Consider the following 18,319-nt stretch of genomic DNA (forward strand, 5'->3'; position numbering starts at 1 on the left):
TTTAAGTATTTTATCTATTTTTAAATTTATTTGGTTAAGTGAAATTTAGCAAACTTGTGTACCTGCATTTTTCATTTTGGATTGCGGAATATTAACAAGTAATGTCATAAGTGATGTAGGGGTTTGGTAAAGGGACCAGAGAGAAGTAAAGCGACACCTGCAGTCTTTCTTTGAATACTTAGAACTTAGCACTCATGTAATTGTGGTGAGCCAGTGAGGGGGTCTGGATGTTTGGAAACAAGTCATGGCTGTACATCTGCTGAACTTATCAGAAGCACTGAGCAGAAGACAAAGACATAGGTGATGCTCCAGGCTCTCCTTACGATGTGGATGTGATCATGTTTGGCTTCTCATTGTTTGACACTGTTAGGAGAGTCCACAATGCTAATCATGTGGAGAATTCCTGTTACATATATTATGTGTGTGTGTAAGTCTTACTTTTGAATCGTCTAGTAGAACAAAATATCCTTAAAACACTCAGGAAAAAAATATTCGAAGCAGGAAAATTGTTGCATTTTAAGTATACAAACAATATGTGCATAGTTGCTGAATATTTTTGCAAATTTATTGAAATGTTTAAAGGAATAAATGCTTGCCTTTCTTATCTCTTCAGGCTTTAACTTTTATATCAGAAAAGCCTGTTCGTGGTTTACACTTGAGATTATGAAAGCAGTTTTCCCCCTCAGATTTAGTTTCTTGCATGCCCTCTCAGAGGAGTCACTAAAAAAAGGAAGGCAGGGCTTCCCTGGTGGTGCAGTGGTTAGGAATCCGCCTGCCAATGCAGGGGACACGGGTTCGAGCCCTGGTCTGGGAAGATCCCACATGCCGCGGAGCAACTAAGCCCGTGCACCACAGCTACTGAGCCTGCGCTCTAGAGCCCGCGAGCCACAACTACTGAGCCCGTGTGCCTAGAGCCCAAGCTCCGCAACAAGAGAAGCCACCGCAATGAGAAGCCTGTGCACCTCGACGAAGAGTGGCCCCCGCTCGCTGCAACTAGAGAAAGCCCGCGCACAGCAACGAAGACCCAACGCAGCCAAAAATAAATAAATTTATTTAAAAAAAGAAGGCGGCAAAGCAAGGCTTCTTTCATGAACTATATCAATCAAAAATGTAATGGAGAAAATGCTTCACTAGAGTTTCCCCTAGCAGAATTCTCCTTCTTTCCTCCATAGGCCATTATTTAACTCCCTTGTGCCATTTATAAGTTTTTTGATACAGAAGAGTTATTTTTGGAAGTTCTTATGAATGAAATAAGTGTATGATTATTGAGATAGTTGGTGTTTTGACAAATATTTACTACAGTAATCCATAAATAACTATTCTCCCCACCTCAAGTTACATAGGATGCCTATTTCTGAAATAATAATGGTTCTAGCCAGATGGTGATTGGTCTGTAATTTTTCCAGCTGAACCATATGCATATCATTGAATAGGAGATTTGTTCAAGAAAGCAACTTATTCCCTTACTGATGTAGTATATAGAGTATGGTATGATTATAACTATGGTCCTTACAGCTAGACTGCATTTATCTGAACCCCAGCTCTTCCACTTATTCCTTACGTGACCTTTGGCAAATTACTTAACCTCTCTGTGCCCATTTCCTTATCTGTAAGATGAAGATGATAGCAGAACCTACCTCATAGGGTTAAGGTGAAATGTGCAGGCACTTAGTAAACGCTATGTAAGTTTTAGCTGCTGTTGCTGGCTGGTTTTGAAGGGTTTTTTCCTAAGAAAGATCTATGAAACTTCTGTGTGTTCCCTTCTCTACCTTAGCCCCTGTACAGTGTGATCTTAGAGTGAAATCTTACTGGTCCTGTTGTTGTCAGTCACGTTTTAGCACACAAAGTTTATATCCTTATGTTGGGATGATATACACACAACACAAAATGATATAATTTCAACAGTGGCATCAGGCAAAGGCTTATCTAGAAAATAAAGGGGGTTTTTTTTGTTTATTTTTTTTTAATGACAGCATTTTATTATAGCACTTTTTCTGATTTTGCTAAGACAGTGAAGACTTCAATATAAAATGTGAATATAAGTTAAAATATTATAATAGGTCTTAAATGATAACAGAAGAAAAATCACTATTTCTCTGGCTACTGTTAACATACCACTGGGTTTTTTTTTCCTCACATCACTCAAGGGAAGAGTGGAGACCTGCAAATTGATGGACTTTAGGCAAAAAAAAAAAAAAATCCATTTCTCATTTTCTGAAACATCATCTGATCTCCTAGGAAGGATGTCGTGTCTTAATTAGCTCATTAGTCATGCTACCTGTTCTAAAATGCAGTATTTTTCAGACTTCATTTCTGAAATGTGTGTTCCATTTCATGATTCTTTTCCACCAAACTAAACAGCGTATCTTTAAATCAGTGGCATCTTAGAATTGAAGAAATAATGGTATTTTTCGATGATTTGTTTTCCATTTCTAATAGTTCATTGTCCTGTAGTAACTGGTATCTGATGATTCAGAGAGAATCTTCCACAACCTAGCCCCACCCAGTTACATATTTCATACAGGTTGAATTGGACTGATTTCCCAGCAATGCAGAATGACTCTGAAACAGGAATGCCAGTAGAAGTTGAGAGAGAAAGATTTTGTGGTTTGGCGTGATCTGGCTGTTCATAAAAGGGATTAACGACTTGGTTCAGTTCAGCACTCCTTGAAGGAATGAACTCTTAGCACCAACTGTGGGGAGAAACCAGGGTGGATGAGACCCTTTTCACCCTGCTGTCACAGCCTGGCTGGGAGCTTGTCAGCTAGAAGACAGCATCAGATGGGCAGAGGCAGTGGGTGGTGGCCAGGAGAGATCTCATAGTGAGAGAGGGCCGTTGGCCCTGCTGACCTTTGAGCCCGGAATGCCGGAGACAGAAACCCTTACTGTTGGTGGGGAATTTTGCGCCTGAACACAACAGCATTAAATTTTTTTTTTTTTTTTTTTTTTTGCTGTATAGTTGATTTATAATGTGTCACTTTGTACAGCAAAGTGACTCAGTTATACACCTATATACATTCTTTTTTTATATGCTTTTCCATTATGGTTTATCACAAGGTATTGAATATAATACCCTGTGCTGTACATTAGGGCCTTGTTGTTTATCCATTCTAAATGTAATAGTTTGCATCTACCAACCCCAAATTTCCAGTCCGTCCCTTTACCTCCCTCCATAACAGCATTAATCTTTACAAGTCACTTTTTTTAAGAGATCAGGTCAAGAGATAGGCACTCTATTTGGTACCATGTTGCTAAAATGTGAGAAACAGCAACAAATGACCCAAGGTAATTGTGAAGTGATTATTGAGAAACTACAAAAGCATTATGGAGACTACTCACTACAAGAGTTCAGAGAAAGGGGGCAGTTTCACTATGCTGAGTGCCCACAGGAACACAGGTGTCCTACACACACCAGCACAGAAAGGCTGGGGGCTGGAGGGGGCTCCCAGCTTTGGTGGGAAGGGGCATGTCTGGGGCAGCCTTCCCGCAAAGCATCATGGGAAGCATCTGGACCTACTTTGCAGACAACCCAGCCTTCTCTGCCTGCAAACCAAATGTGTTTGTGACTCTACTTGTGTGCTCACAAATTATGTCACCCTTATACTGGGTGCCTCAGAAAAGAAGTATGGTCACCTACCTCATTTAAGTAGAAGACGTATTTAAAAAGAAGTTGGGGAATTCCTTAGCGGTCCCATGGTTAGGAATCCACGTTTCCTCTGCAGGGGGCACGGGTTCGAACCCTGGTCAGGGAACTAAGATCCCTCATGCTGTTTGGCACGGCCAAAAAAAGAAAGAAAGAAAAAAAAAGTTGGAGAAATTATGACAAGATTTTCACTCTTGTTATTTATGAGCGGCAGAAAAAATGGGCGTTTGGAAGGGAAATGGGGTGTTCAGTATCTTTTTCAGTATATTATATCTGCCCATAAGTAGTTTTTTAGAAAAGTAAGTCCATATGGAGAGAAAATACATTGAACACCTCAAAAGAAGCTTTTCAGATTTTAGGAACTTAGTGGGAAAGCAGAAACTCTCTCCACCCTGTGGCCTTTGGCACCATCTCACCTCTGAGTGGAACTGAACCCAGAGCCTTCAAGGCCCTTTTAGCCCTGAGGTGCTGTGTCTGCAGTGACATCAGGGTTGAAGTTTAGCCCAGGATGGCAGGGCTCTGTCAGCACCTTGCGCATCCGCCTGGTCCTAGTGCTTCCAGGAGTGGGGCAAGAGTAAGGGAAGGGGACACCTCTCCTCTGGGAAGCCTGCTGCCAAACCTGCAAAGCACGCAACAGACACTGACAAACAGGATCCATCCCAACCCCACCTGCCGTTCCCCAGCTCCGAATGCTGGCAAAAGCCGGAAACCTTGGCATCCTCCTTCCTCCCCATTGCCCAAGTCAGTGGCACTTGCTTTGCTGGTCCTCTCACCCTTCTCCATCAGTCCATCTGCTATCAGTCCTTTAGACCTGAATTTCAGTGTTTATTTCTTCTTTGCCCCAAATCGTGGCAAGAAAAGACAGTCATCGTTCCACATTAAAGAAGCGTCATACATCCTTGAGCACAATTGGGGAATTGGTATTTCTTGGAGACAGGTTATTAAAAAAGGGAGGGAAAGCTATGCTCCCCACTGCTGACAACTGACTGCCTAATATAACAAAAACTTCTTTTCATAGGGCACGATGCTTTAGCATTCACTTTCATCAAAGGGATCTCTTCCTCTCCAACTTCAGTTACTGTTTTACTGAGAAGGAAAGAAACTGAGGAACAGAGAAGTTGAGCAACTTGTCCAGGGTCACACAGCTAAAGATTGCCAAGTGTTCTGCTGAGAACCTGCATCATGTGGCTATGGAGCCTGTGCTTTTCATGAGTGTAGGGGAGCAAGGGAGACAGAAATAGAAAGCAAGCATCCTGAGTCCCCTACTCCAGGCTAAGACCATGGGGTGGATGTGAAGGGGTGGAGGCAAAAGGCCAGGGACTCCAGAGAGAGAGCAGAAAGCCAAGGGACTATTCCCTTTAGGGACTCAGAGATAGTGGCTTCACAGGTGTTCCAGCACCAGCATGGGGTGGCCACAGGATAGAACACAGTGCCTTCTAGCCTCCCCAGGTGGCTTTGTGGTGTGGAAGAGAAGGTCACATTGTGGCACATGCCCATGGAGGAGCCTGCAGGCCTGCTGGCAGCCACCGTGGTGAGGCAGGGTAGCCCACACCAGTGGGGAGGGAGGCATGAGTAACAGTGGGTGGATTCACAGCATCATTGAGTACCCAGGGGACCAGCAAGGGTGAAAGTGGAGGCAACAGACCCTGAATTTACCAGCCTTGTCCCCAGCAGTGGGACACCCAGGGGCAGGCGAGATCCAATGGGTTGGAGGCTTATGAGGAAGTTCAGATTCATTGTAAAAAATAGAGGAAGTTGTCAGGTTTTGGTACAATTTGAGGGTAGTGTGTAAGCTAAACTTCAGCGTAGTGGATTCTTTTCAACTACTTATGAGTTCTAATGGTACCACTGTCAGGAAAGAACCTCTGATTTGGCGGCAAACACACCTGGTTCCAGGTGAGACGTTGCCATAACATACTTAGGTGAAGGAAAACTTCCCTTTCCCTTGTTGTAAGATGGAAATGAAATGCCTGCATCCCTGAGGTGGGAGGAGAATTAAATGAGAAGACAACTGAAGGATCACACCAGATGCTGGCCCCTCTATTATAAACTGATCTGCAATTTCCTGAGCAAATAAAGGATGGAGAGTCATTTCTGATCAATCACAGGGCCCATATAGCAGCCTTAAAGAAGAGCATGGTGGCCAAGAGTGAAGGAGGGACATGGGTCAAAATGCTCTAACCATAAAGGGCTCCAGGCATTTTCCTAATTGACCTTAGAAATCACAGATTTGACTTGAAAATTTTTTTCTTCCTTGTAAATTCCCCTGTGCGTTAGGTGTGTCTCTGGAGATGTTTTTCTCAGGAAGATTGCCAAGTGTTCAAAAATCATCTCTGGAAATGATTCAAAGCCTCAAACTTGATTATTTTTGTACCCAAACTGCATGTGCTTAAAACTAACAGGTGTTCCTGTTAAAATGCTTCTCATTTTCACCTCTCTCAGCTCAACATGAGATTTCAAATATTCTAAAGAGCCAGAGGTGTTTCTTCCTTTTTTAAAGTAAGAAGTTGACAGTTATCTTTGAAATGTTAAAAAAAGCAGGTGAAAATCTGTGAACAGGGATTGTCTCTGGGGAGTGGGGTTTTGGATGGAACTTATACTTAATACCCTGTGTTATTCAAATTAATGCATCATAGATTGCTTCAGTAATTTTTTAGAAGCATTTAAAAAGCAGGTCGAATTCTGACCTCTGAATCTGCTCTTCCCATTAAACACATGGTCCTGGGAATACCTGCAAATCCGTGAGTTGTATGTGTGAGTGTGTAAGGAAAAGACCCCTGAGATCACAAGTTCTTCCTGTTCTTAGCTGTTCAGTGCCCCCCAAAAAGCTGTACTGAGAACCTAACCTAACCTAGCAGTACAGAACCTAGCTGTACTGAGACCCTAACCTAACAGAGTCTATTTCTGACTCTGTGGCTGAGTGGCTGAGGGTTCTGGGAAAATTACCCAAGCCCTGGCTTTGTTTGACTGCGTATCCAAACGGATCTCTCTCTTCACTAGCCTGGGACTCTCTCCTAATTTCTGCACCACTGCTAAGCAGGTAGAGTTCAGCTTGAATATCTGGCCCAATCCCTGCCCCCTCTGCCCAAGTACCTTGTTCTTTTCCCCTCTGATGATGGCTTGCCAAAAGGAAGAAGGAACCATGCCAATCCAAAGAGTACTTGTTACAGCAGGTAACGAGTGAGTGGCAGCCAAAGGTAGGCTGTTGCCCAGAGAACTCAGTGGTGGCACCCTAAATGACCCCAGAAAATAGTGGTAATAGTCCTTGATGTGGGTCATGGTTGTAATCTCAGGAAGCATCTTTGGGAAAGTTTGCTGGGTTTAGGAACCTATAACAAGCAATCTAAGAAAAAACAGCGTGAGGGCTGACGGATGGAGACTCAAGACAAGCCCCATCCTCTTCTTGACCCTCCTTCGTACAATGGCCACGCCTCAAGCATTTCCTGGGCCCCAGCTCTGGAACTGTCCTTGGTAGACCCCTTGGGTCTTCCTGACCACACCGTCCACCATGGCCACTGCCCGCTCACCACAGAGAGCAGGATTCAGAATGCAGCCTGGAAAGGGAATCAGGCCGGGCTGGGCAGGTGACTAACACAGTATGACATTTGGTCCTTAAGCGCCCCAACCAGTTTCTTTGTGTGGATTGGTTTTAAGGTTCTTGGGAACACATGAAAGCATACAGGCTGACTGTCAAAATATCCCCTGGCAAACAGTTTGCTCACTAAGCTGTCTGAGCATGTGATCTATCCTGAATATCTAATCTCTAGCAAGAGAACAGAACCAGTTCCGGGCAGTGGGGACTGTCTGAATTGACTGCCGGGAGCCAGGATGATTCTAGAGCGTTGAACCTGATAGTACCATCTTCCCACTTGCCCTTCAAGGCTGGGAACCAGCTCTTTGGTTAGAAGGGCACACTTATGAAAGGACAAGATGGACATAATATTACAAGGGAAGATGCAAATTCTGTGTGTCTGCATGACTGCCTCCACCACGAGAAGCTCCCTGAGACCAGCCAGGCAGTGTCTTCTGTGTCCCTGGGGCCAGGTGCACAGCCTAGCCCATGATGTGTGTCCAATGGATAAGGTGACTCCTGAGGCTTCTGCACCATCAGCCGACTTTCCCCCATGCTTGCCGTTGTAGGATGTTCTCTTTCTCCACATCTTGGCTCAGGTTGATTCTGTACCTGACATGTTCTTTTGCTTCATCACCGTCTTAAACGCCCATCAAGGTGCAGCCACTGGTCCCCCTCCTTTCCAGCCGTACAAGCATCTGCCATGTCGCAGGTGGCTCCTCACACATGTCCTCGTTCAGGTTTGTGGGAAAGAGAGCACTGTGCCCATTTCACAGACGGGAAGCAGATTCAAAGCTATTCAACGTCAAATTCAAGGACACACTGCGGATATGTGGCAGAGCCAGGACTCAAACCCAGGTCATCTGATTCCTAGCACTGTGCTCCCTATTTTTCATTCACTGCTCAAGACTCTTCCCTGAGACTTTGCAAGGGGTTTTATGGGCCTCCCTGCCACATCTAAGGAATGAACAGGAAAATCTGTATTTGATGGAATGAATACTGACACTAAAAGTTAATATTCAACCCTGAGAAGTGACTCTTCCCTGCCAGGAGCTTTCTAAGGCCATTGTCGGGAGCTCCTTCCTGGGGCTGGGCATTTATAGCTTTATGTTTTACAGTTCATGAAATGCTCTCAACTTCTCGAAAAGCTGAGGTTTTTTTCCTCCTGGGAGGGGCTGACTCTACCCTTTATGAGAATTCCAAGGCTGCTGGTGCCCTGCCCACCAGGAAACACCTCTCTCTCTGCCACTCTATAAAGGTCCCCGGTGGCCCCAAGGGAGGACTTCTGCGGCACAGCGGCCTCCCCGGGACGTGACGTTCCCACCCGGCCACCATGAGGTTTCTAGCCCTCGCCAGCCTACTCTGCATCTTGCTTCTCTGCTTGTCCGTCTTCTCCGCAAAAGGTAGGACTATCCCCCTCCCCCGCCCAAGGTGCTGGTCCCTGAACAGGGATTCCCACGTCTGGGAAGATTGGAATCAGGAAATGTTGGAGGGCAGGCCCTCACAGGCAGTCCTGGGCCCTGAAAGACGGGCTGTCACCCCTGAACCTGTACAGCACCTCTATCCACAGTGGCAGCACCGGGGGTGGCTCGGGAGTTTTAAACCCCTGCAATCTCCATCCACAGCCCCAGCTCCCCAGACACACACACAAAAACTAAATAAAAGCAGTGTGCTTACCACTCAGACACACAACCTGCCAGCTAGATTGCTTCGTGCACCGAAGTCCTACCTTGCTGGAAGTTCTGGAGCCGCTCTATTACACGTGCATGAAGCTTGGGGCAAAATCTGTGTTGAGTGAATGAATAAATTAACTAGTAGACCATCTGAGTCTGAACACCCCCAAATCTCACGCACAAGAAACACCTGTGGCAGACAGATGGGATGAGAGTATGTGGTGGGGGGCATGTTCGTGTGCATTTGGAACTGGGGGAAACAGCCCTTGCACCTCCGTGGATATGACTATTTAGCTCTTCTGTCTTTCTCAATTCAGATAGCTGAATATTTTGAGCTTTTACTCTTGCCTAACCCTCTAAAAACTGCCTACTTTTTTTTGTTTGTTTGTTTTAGCAATTATGGTTATTTTAACATTTATTGGAGTTTGGGGATATAGAAATAAATATGGAGGGAAAAACACCCATAGTTTCATGACTCAAGAATGGCCATGTTCAACATTTTGTTTATTTCTTTTCGGTGTGCATACAAGCATCTTTGAAATTGAAAACTCTCTGTGTGTTCAATCTTGTATCTCTTTTATTGATCACTATATTATTATAGTCACCAAAAATACTTATGATTGAAATCTGGAAGCATTTATACCAGAATGTCAACAGCAACCATCTCTGTCTGCACGGTAGGATTATAGAAAGTATTTGTTTGCTAAAGTTTCTGCAATGAACATTGCCACATATACAACATGGAAAACAGTGATGAGAGCTCCTCATAAACACAGTCTATAGCAATGCAATTTATCAGACCTCTTCTGTTGGAAAAGTTAGAGGTTGCCAATGTTACCTCAATGACAATTCAATGAAGATGAATACCTTTCCTCGTTAAGTTTCCTATCCATTTAGGAGTATATCTAGCAGATTCCCCAAAGTGGTGTTATTTAACTAATATTTTTAGGTATAACTTGCCATCAAGTGAATGTGCTGTGATGAATTTACATGTTTAGACATTCAAATGAGTCACAACTTTGCACTATTTTAAGTATATGGTAAAAATCATGTGTGTACATGAAACATTTCCTAAGTTGAGGATTATTTTGTTAGATTACCAAAGGGAGAGAATTACTGTGTCAAAGGGCGTAGACACTTCTGAGTGACGGTGCTGAACAGTTACTCGGACAGGGACATGAGGAAGACGTATTCTGGAGGCAGAGTATCTCCCCACACTGGCTTTTTTTTTTTTTTTTTGCGGTACGCGGGCCTCTCACTGCTGTGGTCTCTCCCGTTGCGGAGCACAGGCTCCGGACGCGCAGGCCCAGCAGCCATGGCTCATGGGCCCAGCCTCTCCACGGCATGTGGGACCCTCCCGGACCGGCGCACGAACCCGCGTCCCCTGCACCGGCAGGCGGACTCCCAGCCACTGCACCACCAGGGAAGCCCTGACTTTTTTATTTATGGAAAATAGATCACCTCAAGGCCCACTCTTCCCACGGGCCCTCCGGTAGCCTGGCCAATCCTGAGTTTCCTTGAATAAACATTCCTGAGCCCTCAGCCTTGGGAGTTGAAGTTCCCTCCTGTCACTCCTGCACAGACCCAGTCCCTGGCGTCCCCAAGCACGCTAAGAGAGGGTCTCTGTTCCTGTGTCTGCCCTCAGGGAGAAGGCATCTGAGTCATCCTGCCAAGCCCGGGAAAGGCAAGCCCTGCTGTCCCCGAGTTCCTGGCCCTGACATGATGACCCGGAAAAGTAAGCACCATGCACCTGCCCAGGTGTAAGGAGAAGCTCTGGGGAGGCCGTGAGACAGGCCGTGTATGCACCCCCTGGCCCCCGTGCCTGGGGAACATCAGGCACTTTTGCGGAAGGGCCACAAGCAGACATGATCTCACCCTCACTGAGCTTCCCGTCTAGTGGGGGAAACTGACCCCCCAAAAAAGTCAACAATTAATCACCTTGAACTGAATACATTCCTACAAGGGAAAGAACAGGATGCAATTAGAAAATGGGATGGGGAAGACCCCTACCCTGGGTGGGAGGCATCAAAGCAGGTGACATTTGTGCGACCTGAAGAAAGACAAGGAACTGGCACCCGGAGTGTGGAGGGGACAGGGCAGGCAGGGGAAGCAGCAGGTGAGCAGGCAGGAGATGGGCAAGAGTGGGTGGGGGGAGTCTGGAGGCACTCACGGAAGCTACGAACTGAGGCAGGGCTGACCTCGTGAGTGAGGCAGGGTGACCACAGGGGATGGGGCACACAGGTCCAGGGAGTCCCAGAGCTGTGGGCGAGCAGCACCAGTCCAAGGCGCCAGGCTAGAGGTGCAGATCCGGGCTCCCTGCCAGGGCGAGGTGTCGAAGAGCAAGGCTGCCCTCTCCTCCAAGGCCGGAGGGGACTGGGGAGTGAGGGAGACGGGCCAGCAGAGGGCTGCATGCACCCAGTTCCCAGGACTGGGGCACCAGGCCAGGGGCACCAGGCCAAGGGCAGGCTGATGCATGGGAGTTGCCTGACCCGGGGTGCAAGGTTAGGACAGCTGGACCTCTGCTGGCCTTTGGTAAGAGGGTCCTAGAGCCTGGGCCTGGCAGAGCCTCCATGGCAAAAGCCAGCCAGGCCTGACACAAACCCAGGGTTCCTGCCTGCCCCCCCCCCACCGCCCCTGCAGCCTAAGACCCCCTCTCAGAAGTCTGAGAAGGCCCCAGCCCTGCTGGCTCCTCTGGGGCCGTGGCCCAGGGAACCTGTGATCAGAGCCGAGCTCCCACACCCCTCCCAGCTACAAAGAGTCCTGTGCACCAAGCTGGGGGCGGGCGGGGGCCTGGGTGTGAAGCAGAGGGAGAGAGGCAGGCTGCACGACTCAGCCTCGGGCCACTTCTCTGGAGAAGCTGACAGCCCCTCCTTTGAGACTGGCCTCACATGGCGCTGGGGCCGGGTAAAAATAACCACTTCTCACACACTGAGCCCCAGTGTGAGTCCCGGCCTGGGCTGGCTGACTGCAGCTCTGCTCTCCCCGGAGGCTCCAGCCTGGAGGAGGAGGTGTGTGAGTCCTTCCCCATGGGGAGGGGCAGGGTATGCTCAGACCCTGCAACCCCTCCCCAGGATGGACTTGCTCAGAGGCCCTTGTCGATGAAGATAATCAATAAACAATCAATAATAAGAATAGAAAATAGTTTGATTTGAGCCAAACTGAGGACTAGCCCAGAAGCCCGCCTCCCAGATTACTCTGAGAAAATGTGGAGAAGCAGGGTTTTCAGCACAGCTTTTTATCTTGTCAGAGCAAAGAACATTAAACAAGTCAGGGTTGCATTTCTTCAAGGTTTCAAAAAAAAAAAGAACAGACCAGCATGTACACAGCGACTCAGTATGACCTTGGCACCTGGGAAGGAATGCTAATCAAAGGAGTACCAGCCCTGGCATCCCAGGAAGAGGGGCATTTAATCTATATTTTAAACATGGACATTCTTTACTTCTGGTCAATGTGCCCTTTTACTATTCATAGGAGATGTACAATGTATGTTTGATAAGGCCACACACAGGCTATTTTAGTTAGCATAAAATTCAAGTTAACTCACGTATAAGCCAGAATGACTTCCCTATTTCTCAAAATGTGAAAAAAATTTTTAGTTTTTGGCCACGCTGCACAGCTTGTGGGATCTCAGTCCCCCGGTCAGGGATTGAACCCAGACCATGACAGTGAAAGCTCAGAATCCTAACCACTAGGCCACCAGGGAACTCCCTGTGAAAATTTCTTTCATCACAACAAGCATAAGAGAAGTTAAGGATGCATGGTGCGTGCGCACACACGTACACACGCACAGACAAGCCCACACGGTTCATAGAAAACAGCTGGGTTAACTCCTTGTGCACAGTACAAGGGCAGCTCTTTTTTCAGTCACACAAGACTTTAGGATAATCTAAGTGCACGGCTCCCGTGCTGAGTCTGGATTTCTTGTAGTGTATATGTCTTTTAAATTCCATTGCAGGAATTTGCAAACAACTTAGAACAAGAAGAGCAAAACACATTTTTACTAGGTCCCTATCATGCGGTCTCATTTAAATCCTTGGAACCACCCTGGGGAAGCATGGTCACCACTTTACAGATTGGGAAACTGAGGCTCAGAAAGACTATGAGGCAGAGCCAGGAACTTGGATCTGTCTTCCTCCTTCCACTGCAACAAATGCTCTCCTCCAGAGAGAGAACTTTCCAGCATCACGCTTATGAAGACATGTGCGTGCCCAAGGGAGACTGCATACTTTCTGGAAGGAAAGTTCCATCTGGGTTGGAATCTCAGCTCTACCACTGGCTAGCTGTGCGCCCTTGAGCAGGTACCCCAGCTCTGCTAAGCCTCAGTCTCCTCACCTGTGAAAGGGTATAATAATGGACTCTATATTTTCATAGAGTCTATCACCTCATTGTCCATGGGGTCGTGACTATAAAGCCAGGCATTGGCCTGGCACCAGCTACCCCATAAACTTGCCCTCCCGTGGCTGTGGAGGAAGTCTGAGCTCGCCCAGGCTTGGAGGTTCCACCCGCCATCTTCCAGAGCTGACCCTGGGGCTCACTCAACACTGTGGAATCAACAGCAGGGACACTGGGTGTGCCAGGCTCTGGGAATTCAGCCTCTCTATCCCAGTTCACTGACATAGGAGTGTCTGCGCATGTCTGTCGAAAGAGAAGGTAACCTGGGGCAGCCTGGAGGATGTCCCTGAGCTGACATCACCAGCTGTGACACACGCAGGACAATATCACCTACCGTCCAATCTAAGGCATCTTTCCTGAGCATGGCTTTAACCTATGTGCTCTTCTAGGACCGTGGCGGTGACAGGAAGAGGTGGGCACAGGACTCTGGGTCAATTTGACAAAACCATTGTCAAAAATCAATGTGCTGAGTGGCCAATTTGCTGAACTTACCACATTTACCAATTTACTAAAAAAGGGCTTTCTATAAAGCATTTGAAAAGTTTGTAGCAATCTATATGGCAGCACTTTTAAAAGGAATGTTCAATTTGTTGATTCTGTTAGCACTTGAGGAACCTCAGGTTTAGGCTGGGGTCAGACTGACAGCTGTCTAGACCCCACCAGCTGGGAAGTTCTGTGACCCTGGGGACTCTGTCAAGCTGCCCTCCATCCATGTGTCCTGAGGCTGTGAGTGAGAGGGAGCTCCTGGGGAAGGCCGGGGCGGCCTTGTGGGAGGGTCCCTCGAGTCTGAGAGTGTGCCTGCCTATCCCACAGACTTCCCGAGACCTGAGAGCTCCGTGCCACCCTCGCTGCTTTGAAGCCCAGCAAAATGACTTGACCCATAGTGGGAGACAGGGGCTGAAAGGGACACAGAGAGATTTCTTCCCCACCGTGGGGTTGCCACTGTCTTCAGAAAGGAGCCCAGACTGCAGAGACAAAGGTTACCCACTGAGGACCACGAGTGTGATGACTTGAGAATTTTGGCAACTTTGGGTGGTAGCAGGGTGGACACAAGGGCTCAGTACAATGGATGCAGGAAAGGAGGAGGTGGAGAAGGTGCCCAGCCCATACTGCCCAGTGGACCAATCAGAGGGACTCAGATCAGCAGTCTTGCTCCTTGTGATTATACCTGTCAGCCACGGCTGCATAACAAAACACCTCCAACTTCAGTGGCCCAAAACAATAAGTAGTTATCATTTTCCATGTGTCAACAGGTCAGTTGAATGGTTCTTCTCGTCTTGGCTGGGCTCATTCATTCTTCCAAGGGTTGGACAGGCACTTCTGCTGAGCTTGGCTGGGCTCTCTCACATGTTTGGGGGTTGGTGGTCTGAAGCTAGGATGGTCTCAGTTGGGCAAATGGACTCTCTTCCACATGGTGTCTCATCCTCCAACAAGGCAAACTCAGACTTGTCTACGTGGGGCTGCAGGGCTCCTCCTATGTGAGTGGAAGTACCTAAGGCCTCTTCAGGCCTCAGAACTGGTCCACCTTCATCTCCACTGCATTCTCTTGGTCAAAGCAAGTCACCAGGCCAGATTCAAGCAGCAGGGAAATAGACCCCTTATCATGATGAGAGAAGCTGCAAAGTCACATTGCAAAAGGAGGGTGGAGAATTGCACCCATATTTGCAGTCAGTTAACTGCAGTATTTATTGTAGGAGCCACAGAAGAGAATCTTGGGGCCTGAGGGTGGGGACAGGGGGTGGAGGGGAAACAGTGATCAGGAAATCATGGTTCTCCGTCAAAAATGCTGGTGGAAAACTCTCACAATATGATACTAATAGAAAGGAGTAGTTTACAGTGTATATTACTATGGTTATCACTATGGAAAGGCAAAAGCACTTTCAAATAGGAAGAAAAAGAGAAAATTACACCAATATTAGCACTTATTTATGATTAAGAGATGAAGCTATGGATGAATTATGATAATTAAATTTATTTTTCATATAGCTAGTGATTATATAGCAATTACTCTGCAGCACTTACATCTGCTAACTCATTTAACCCTCACAATAATCCTAAGAGTTAGATACTTTTGCTATCCTCATTTTTACAGATGAGGTGCCAAAGCACAGAGAGGTTTAGTAACTTGTTGAAGGTCACCCAGCTAGGGTGGGTAAGTAAGTGGCAGAGCTGGGCTTTGAATCCAAATAATCTGGCTCCAGATTCTATGTTCTTAACAATCATACCACCTTGCATATAATAATAATCCAGAAATGAAAACAGGAAAAAGAAGAATTTCATTACCATAATTTAATAACCCTCCTCATTCATTTGTGTTTCCTTTTTTTTTATACAAACATGCTTACCTAGTTTTATTTTTATTGTACCTCATTTTTTAATTTTTAAAATTAACATTGCATTGTAAGCATTTTTCTTCATGATGCTATATAGTCTTCATAATCACAGGGTTTTATCACTGTTAAACATTTCCATCATCACGAGGTACCATTTACTAATTAACCAGTTCTCTACCATAGGATATTCAGATTGTTTCCAGAATTTTTTTGTGCTATTAAAAACAAAACTATGGGGAGTTCCCTGGTGGTGCAGTGGTTGAGAATCCGCCTGCCAATGCAGGGTACACGGGTTCGAGCCCTGGTTTGGGAAGATCCCACATGCTGTGGAGCAACTAAGTCCGTGCACCACAACTACTGAGCCTGCACTCTAGAGCCGGCAGGCCACAACTACTGATCCCGTGCCACAACTACTGAAGCCCGCACACCTAGAGCTCGTGCTCCACAGCAAGACAAGCCATTGCAATGAGAAACCCACACACCACAACGAAGATTAGCCCCGGCTCACTGCAACTAGAGAAAGCCTGCACACAGCAAAGACCCAGTGCGTCCAAAATAAATAAATAAATAGATAGATAACAAAAACTACGGAGCTTCCCTGGTGGCGCAGTGGTTAAGAATCCACCTGCCAATGCAGGGGACACGGGTTCAAGCCCTGCTCCAGGAAGATCCCACATGCTATGGAGCAACTAAGCCCGTGCGCCACAACTACTGAGCCTGCAAGCCACAATTACTGAAGCCTGTGCACCTAGAGCCCGTGCTCTGCAACAAGAGAAGCCACCGTAACGAGAAGCCTGCGCACCACAACCAAGAGTAGCCCTCGCTCACCACAACTAAAGAAAGCCAGGGTGCAGCAGCAAAGACCCAAGGCAGTCAAAAAATTAATTAATTAATTAATTAATTACTTTAATAAAAACTATGGGGACTTCCCTGGCAGTCCAGTGGTTAAGACTTGGCCTTCCAATGCAGGGGGTGCCGGTTCGATCCCCGGTCGGGGAGCTAAGAAGCCACATGCCTCGTGGCCAAAAACCAAAACATAAAACAGTAGCCATATTGTAACAAATTCAATAAAAGACTTTAAAAATGGTCCACATCAAAAAATCTTAAAAAACAAAAAACTATGAAGACTAGCTTAATGCATGCAGGTTTTTTTTTTCCTTATGGATTATGCCTCCCATAAATGGGACTGGTTTGTCAGAAGATGAGACACATATTGCCTGAGACAGGGAGGAGACAGCCTGAGGGTCGAAGGGCCTGCAAGTAGGTGTGGGTGAACCCTCCCACCACCGCCATCAGAAACAAGGCTTCCAGACCCCTCAGCTTTAGTGGACTCTGCTCTTGACAGACAGTTGAACAGATAAACTACCTTCTCTCCATCTTCTGCCTGTAAATCAGATTACTGCCTGCTGGGATAGAAATAGCCTGGGCTGGTCATGTTTGCAATGAAAAGCCCCCTCTGGGCCTCCAGGAAGGAGTGTAAGATCTGACTCTTGCTTTAATTTTTTTTTAAAAAATATTTGTATCTAAAAATTAATCTTAACTGTATTTTCCCCTCTCCCCCACCTTGACTCTGTCTGCCTCTCTGCCTCTTGTCTGGTCTTGTCTGCCCACTGCTCCTTCCCAGGACACCATGTGAGAAGCTGCAGACCATGCAAGTCCAAGCCAAAGCCCCACTCTTGGGTGGTGCCTGGGGCACTCCCACAGGTGTAGTGCTCCCCAAAACAGGCTCCATATAGCCGAGACCCTCATGCTCAGTGCCTTAGACACCCAGAAGACTTAGGTTCCCCCAGGATACTCCCCTCAAAGTTGGGGCTGATGACAAAGCCTCTGCCCATGAACCTGAGCCTCTTCTCTTAAACACAACATTTCTTGCCTGCCATGTTGGACTGTGCTCATTGCTGCCTTTTAGAAAAGCCAGAACCAGAATCTTCTGAAAACCACAACATGGATTCAAAGGTCAAAGTCCTGGAATGCCTGTCTTGTTGTGTGGCCCTGGACAAATAACTTAGCCCCTCTGGGCTCATGCTGGCTCAGAGATATAAAATCCAGCGACACAAAACATACAAGGAAGGCATCAGTGGGCTTCACTAACCCCTTTCAACCTTCATGGCAGTGAGCTGGGACGTTGGAGGGCTTCGTGTCGGGCAGCAAAGGCCCTGGGAAAGTTCCAGAACTCCAGATCCTGGTCTCAATCATGCCACCAACCTTCAGAGTTATTGTGTGCCAGGTTCAGCCCACCTGGCCTCAGTCTCCACCTGGCGCCTTGAACGCTGATAGTCAAGACTCCACCGTGACCTGTGGCAGCTACAAATCTGGAGAATTCCGAGCCTGCTAGGGTGCAGAGTAACAGGAGCCCAAGAGCAGCCAACCAGCCATGCAGAGGTTCATCTGTCCTGAGATAGTACACCTAAGCCCCACATCCCGTGGCTCCTGAAGGAACCCCTTCCTGACTTCCCGATGTGAATCTGCTGGAAAGAACGTTCAAAGAAACGAATTGTAAATAAATAAACAAAATGCATAGCACATGGTTGCTTGAGAAAATTGGTGGTAGGGCCTGAGCCACAGCTTTCTACTAGAGGAAACCCCACACCCTGAGGTCTCTCCTGCAGGCCACGCCTTCCTCACAGCACACCCTAACCAGCAAAAGGGGGGAGAGAGGAATAGTGACAAGAGCAAGGGTCTTGGTCCGACGCACCAGGACTCAAAC

General features: G+C 47.0%; 1 protein-coding gene across 1 annotated transcript; it reads left to right on the forward strand.

Moving 5' to 3' along the window:
- Positions 1-8,507: 8,507 nt before the first annotated feature.
- CUNH10orf99 (chromosome unknown C10orf99 homolog) lies at positions 8,508-17,385 on the forward strand. The gene is made up of 3 exons (XM_029244918.1): positions 8,508-8,617; positions 10,533-10,622; positions 17,237-17,385. The coding sequence occupies exons 1-3, from the start codon at positions 8,548-8,550 to the stop codon at positions 17,320-17,322; spliced, it is 246 nt and encodes an 81-aa protein (XP_029100751.1). The 5' UTR covers positions 8,508-8,547; the 3' UTR covers positions 17,323-17,385.
- The last annotated feature ends 934 nt before the right edge of the window (positions 17,386-18,319 follow it).

Source organism: Monodon monoceros, unplaced genomic scaffold (genome assembly GCF_005190385.1).
Source record: "Monodon monoceros isolate NGI ecotype Baffin Bay Population unplaced genomic scaffold, NGI_Narwhal_1 Super_Scaffold_4, whole genome shotgun sequence".
NCBI classification, from domain to species: Eukaryota; Metazoa; Chordata; class Mammalia; order Artiodactyla; family Monodontidae; genus Monodon; species Monodon monoceros.

What these genes read in the sequence shown, in the direction of transcription:
- CUNH10orf99 (XM_029244918.1), top strand. Translation starts at nt 8,548, where the DNA reads ATGAGGTTTCTAGCCCTCGCCAGCCTACTCTGCATCTTGCTTCTCTGC. An exon ending in GTCCGTCTTCTCCGCAAAAG is followed by an intron (nt 8,618 to 10,532) that starts GTAGGACTATCC and finishes GTCTGCCCTCAG; the next exon opens with GGAGAAGGCATCTGAGTCAT. An exon ending in TGACATGATGACCCGGAAAA is followed by an intron (nt 10,623 to 17,236) that starts GTAAGCACCATG and finishes GCTCCTTCCCAG; the next exon opens with GACACCATGTGAGAAGCTGC.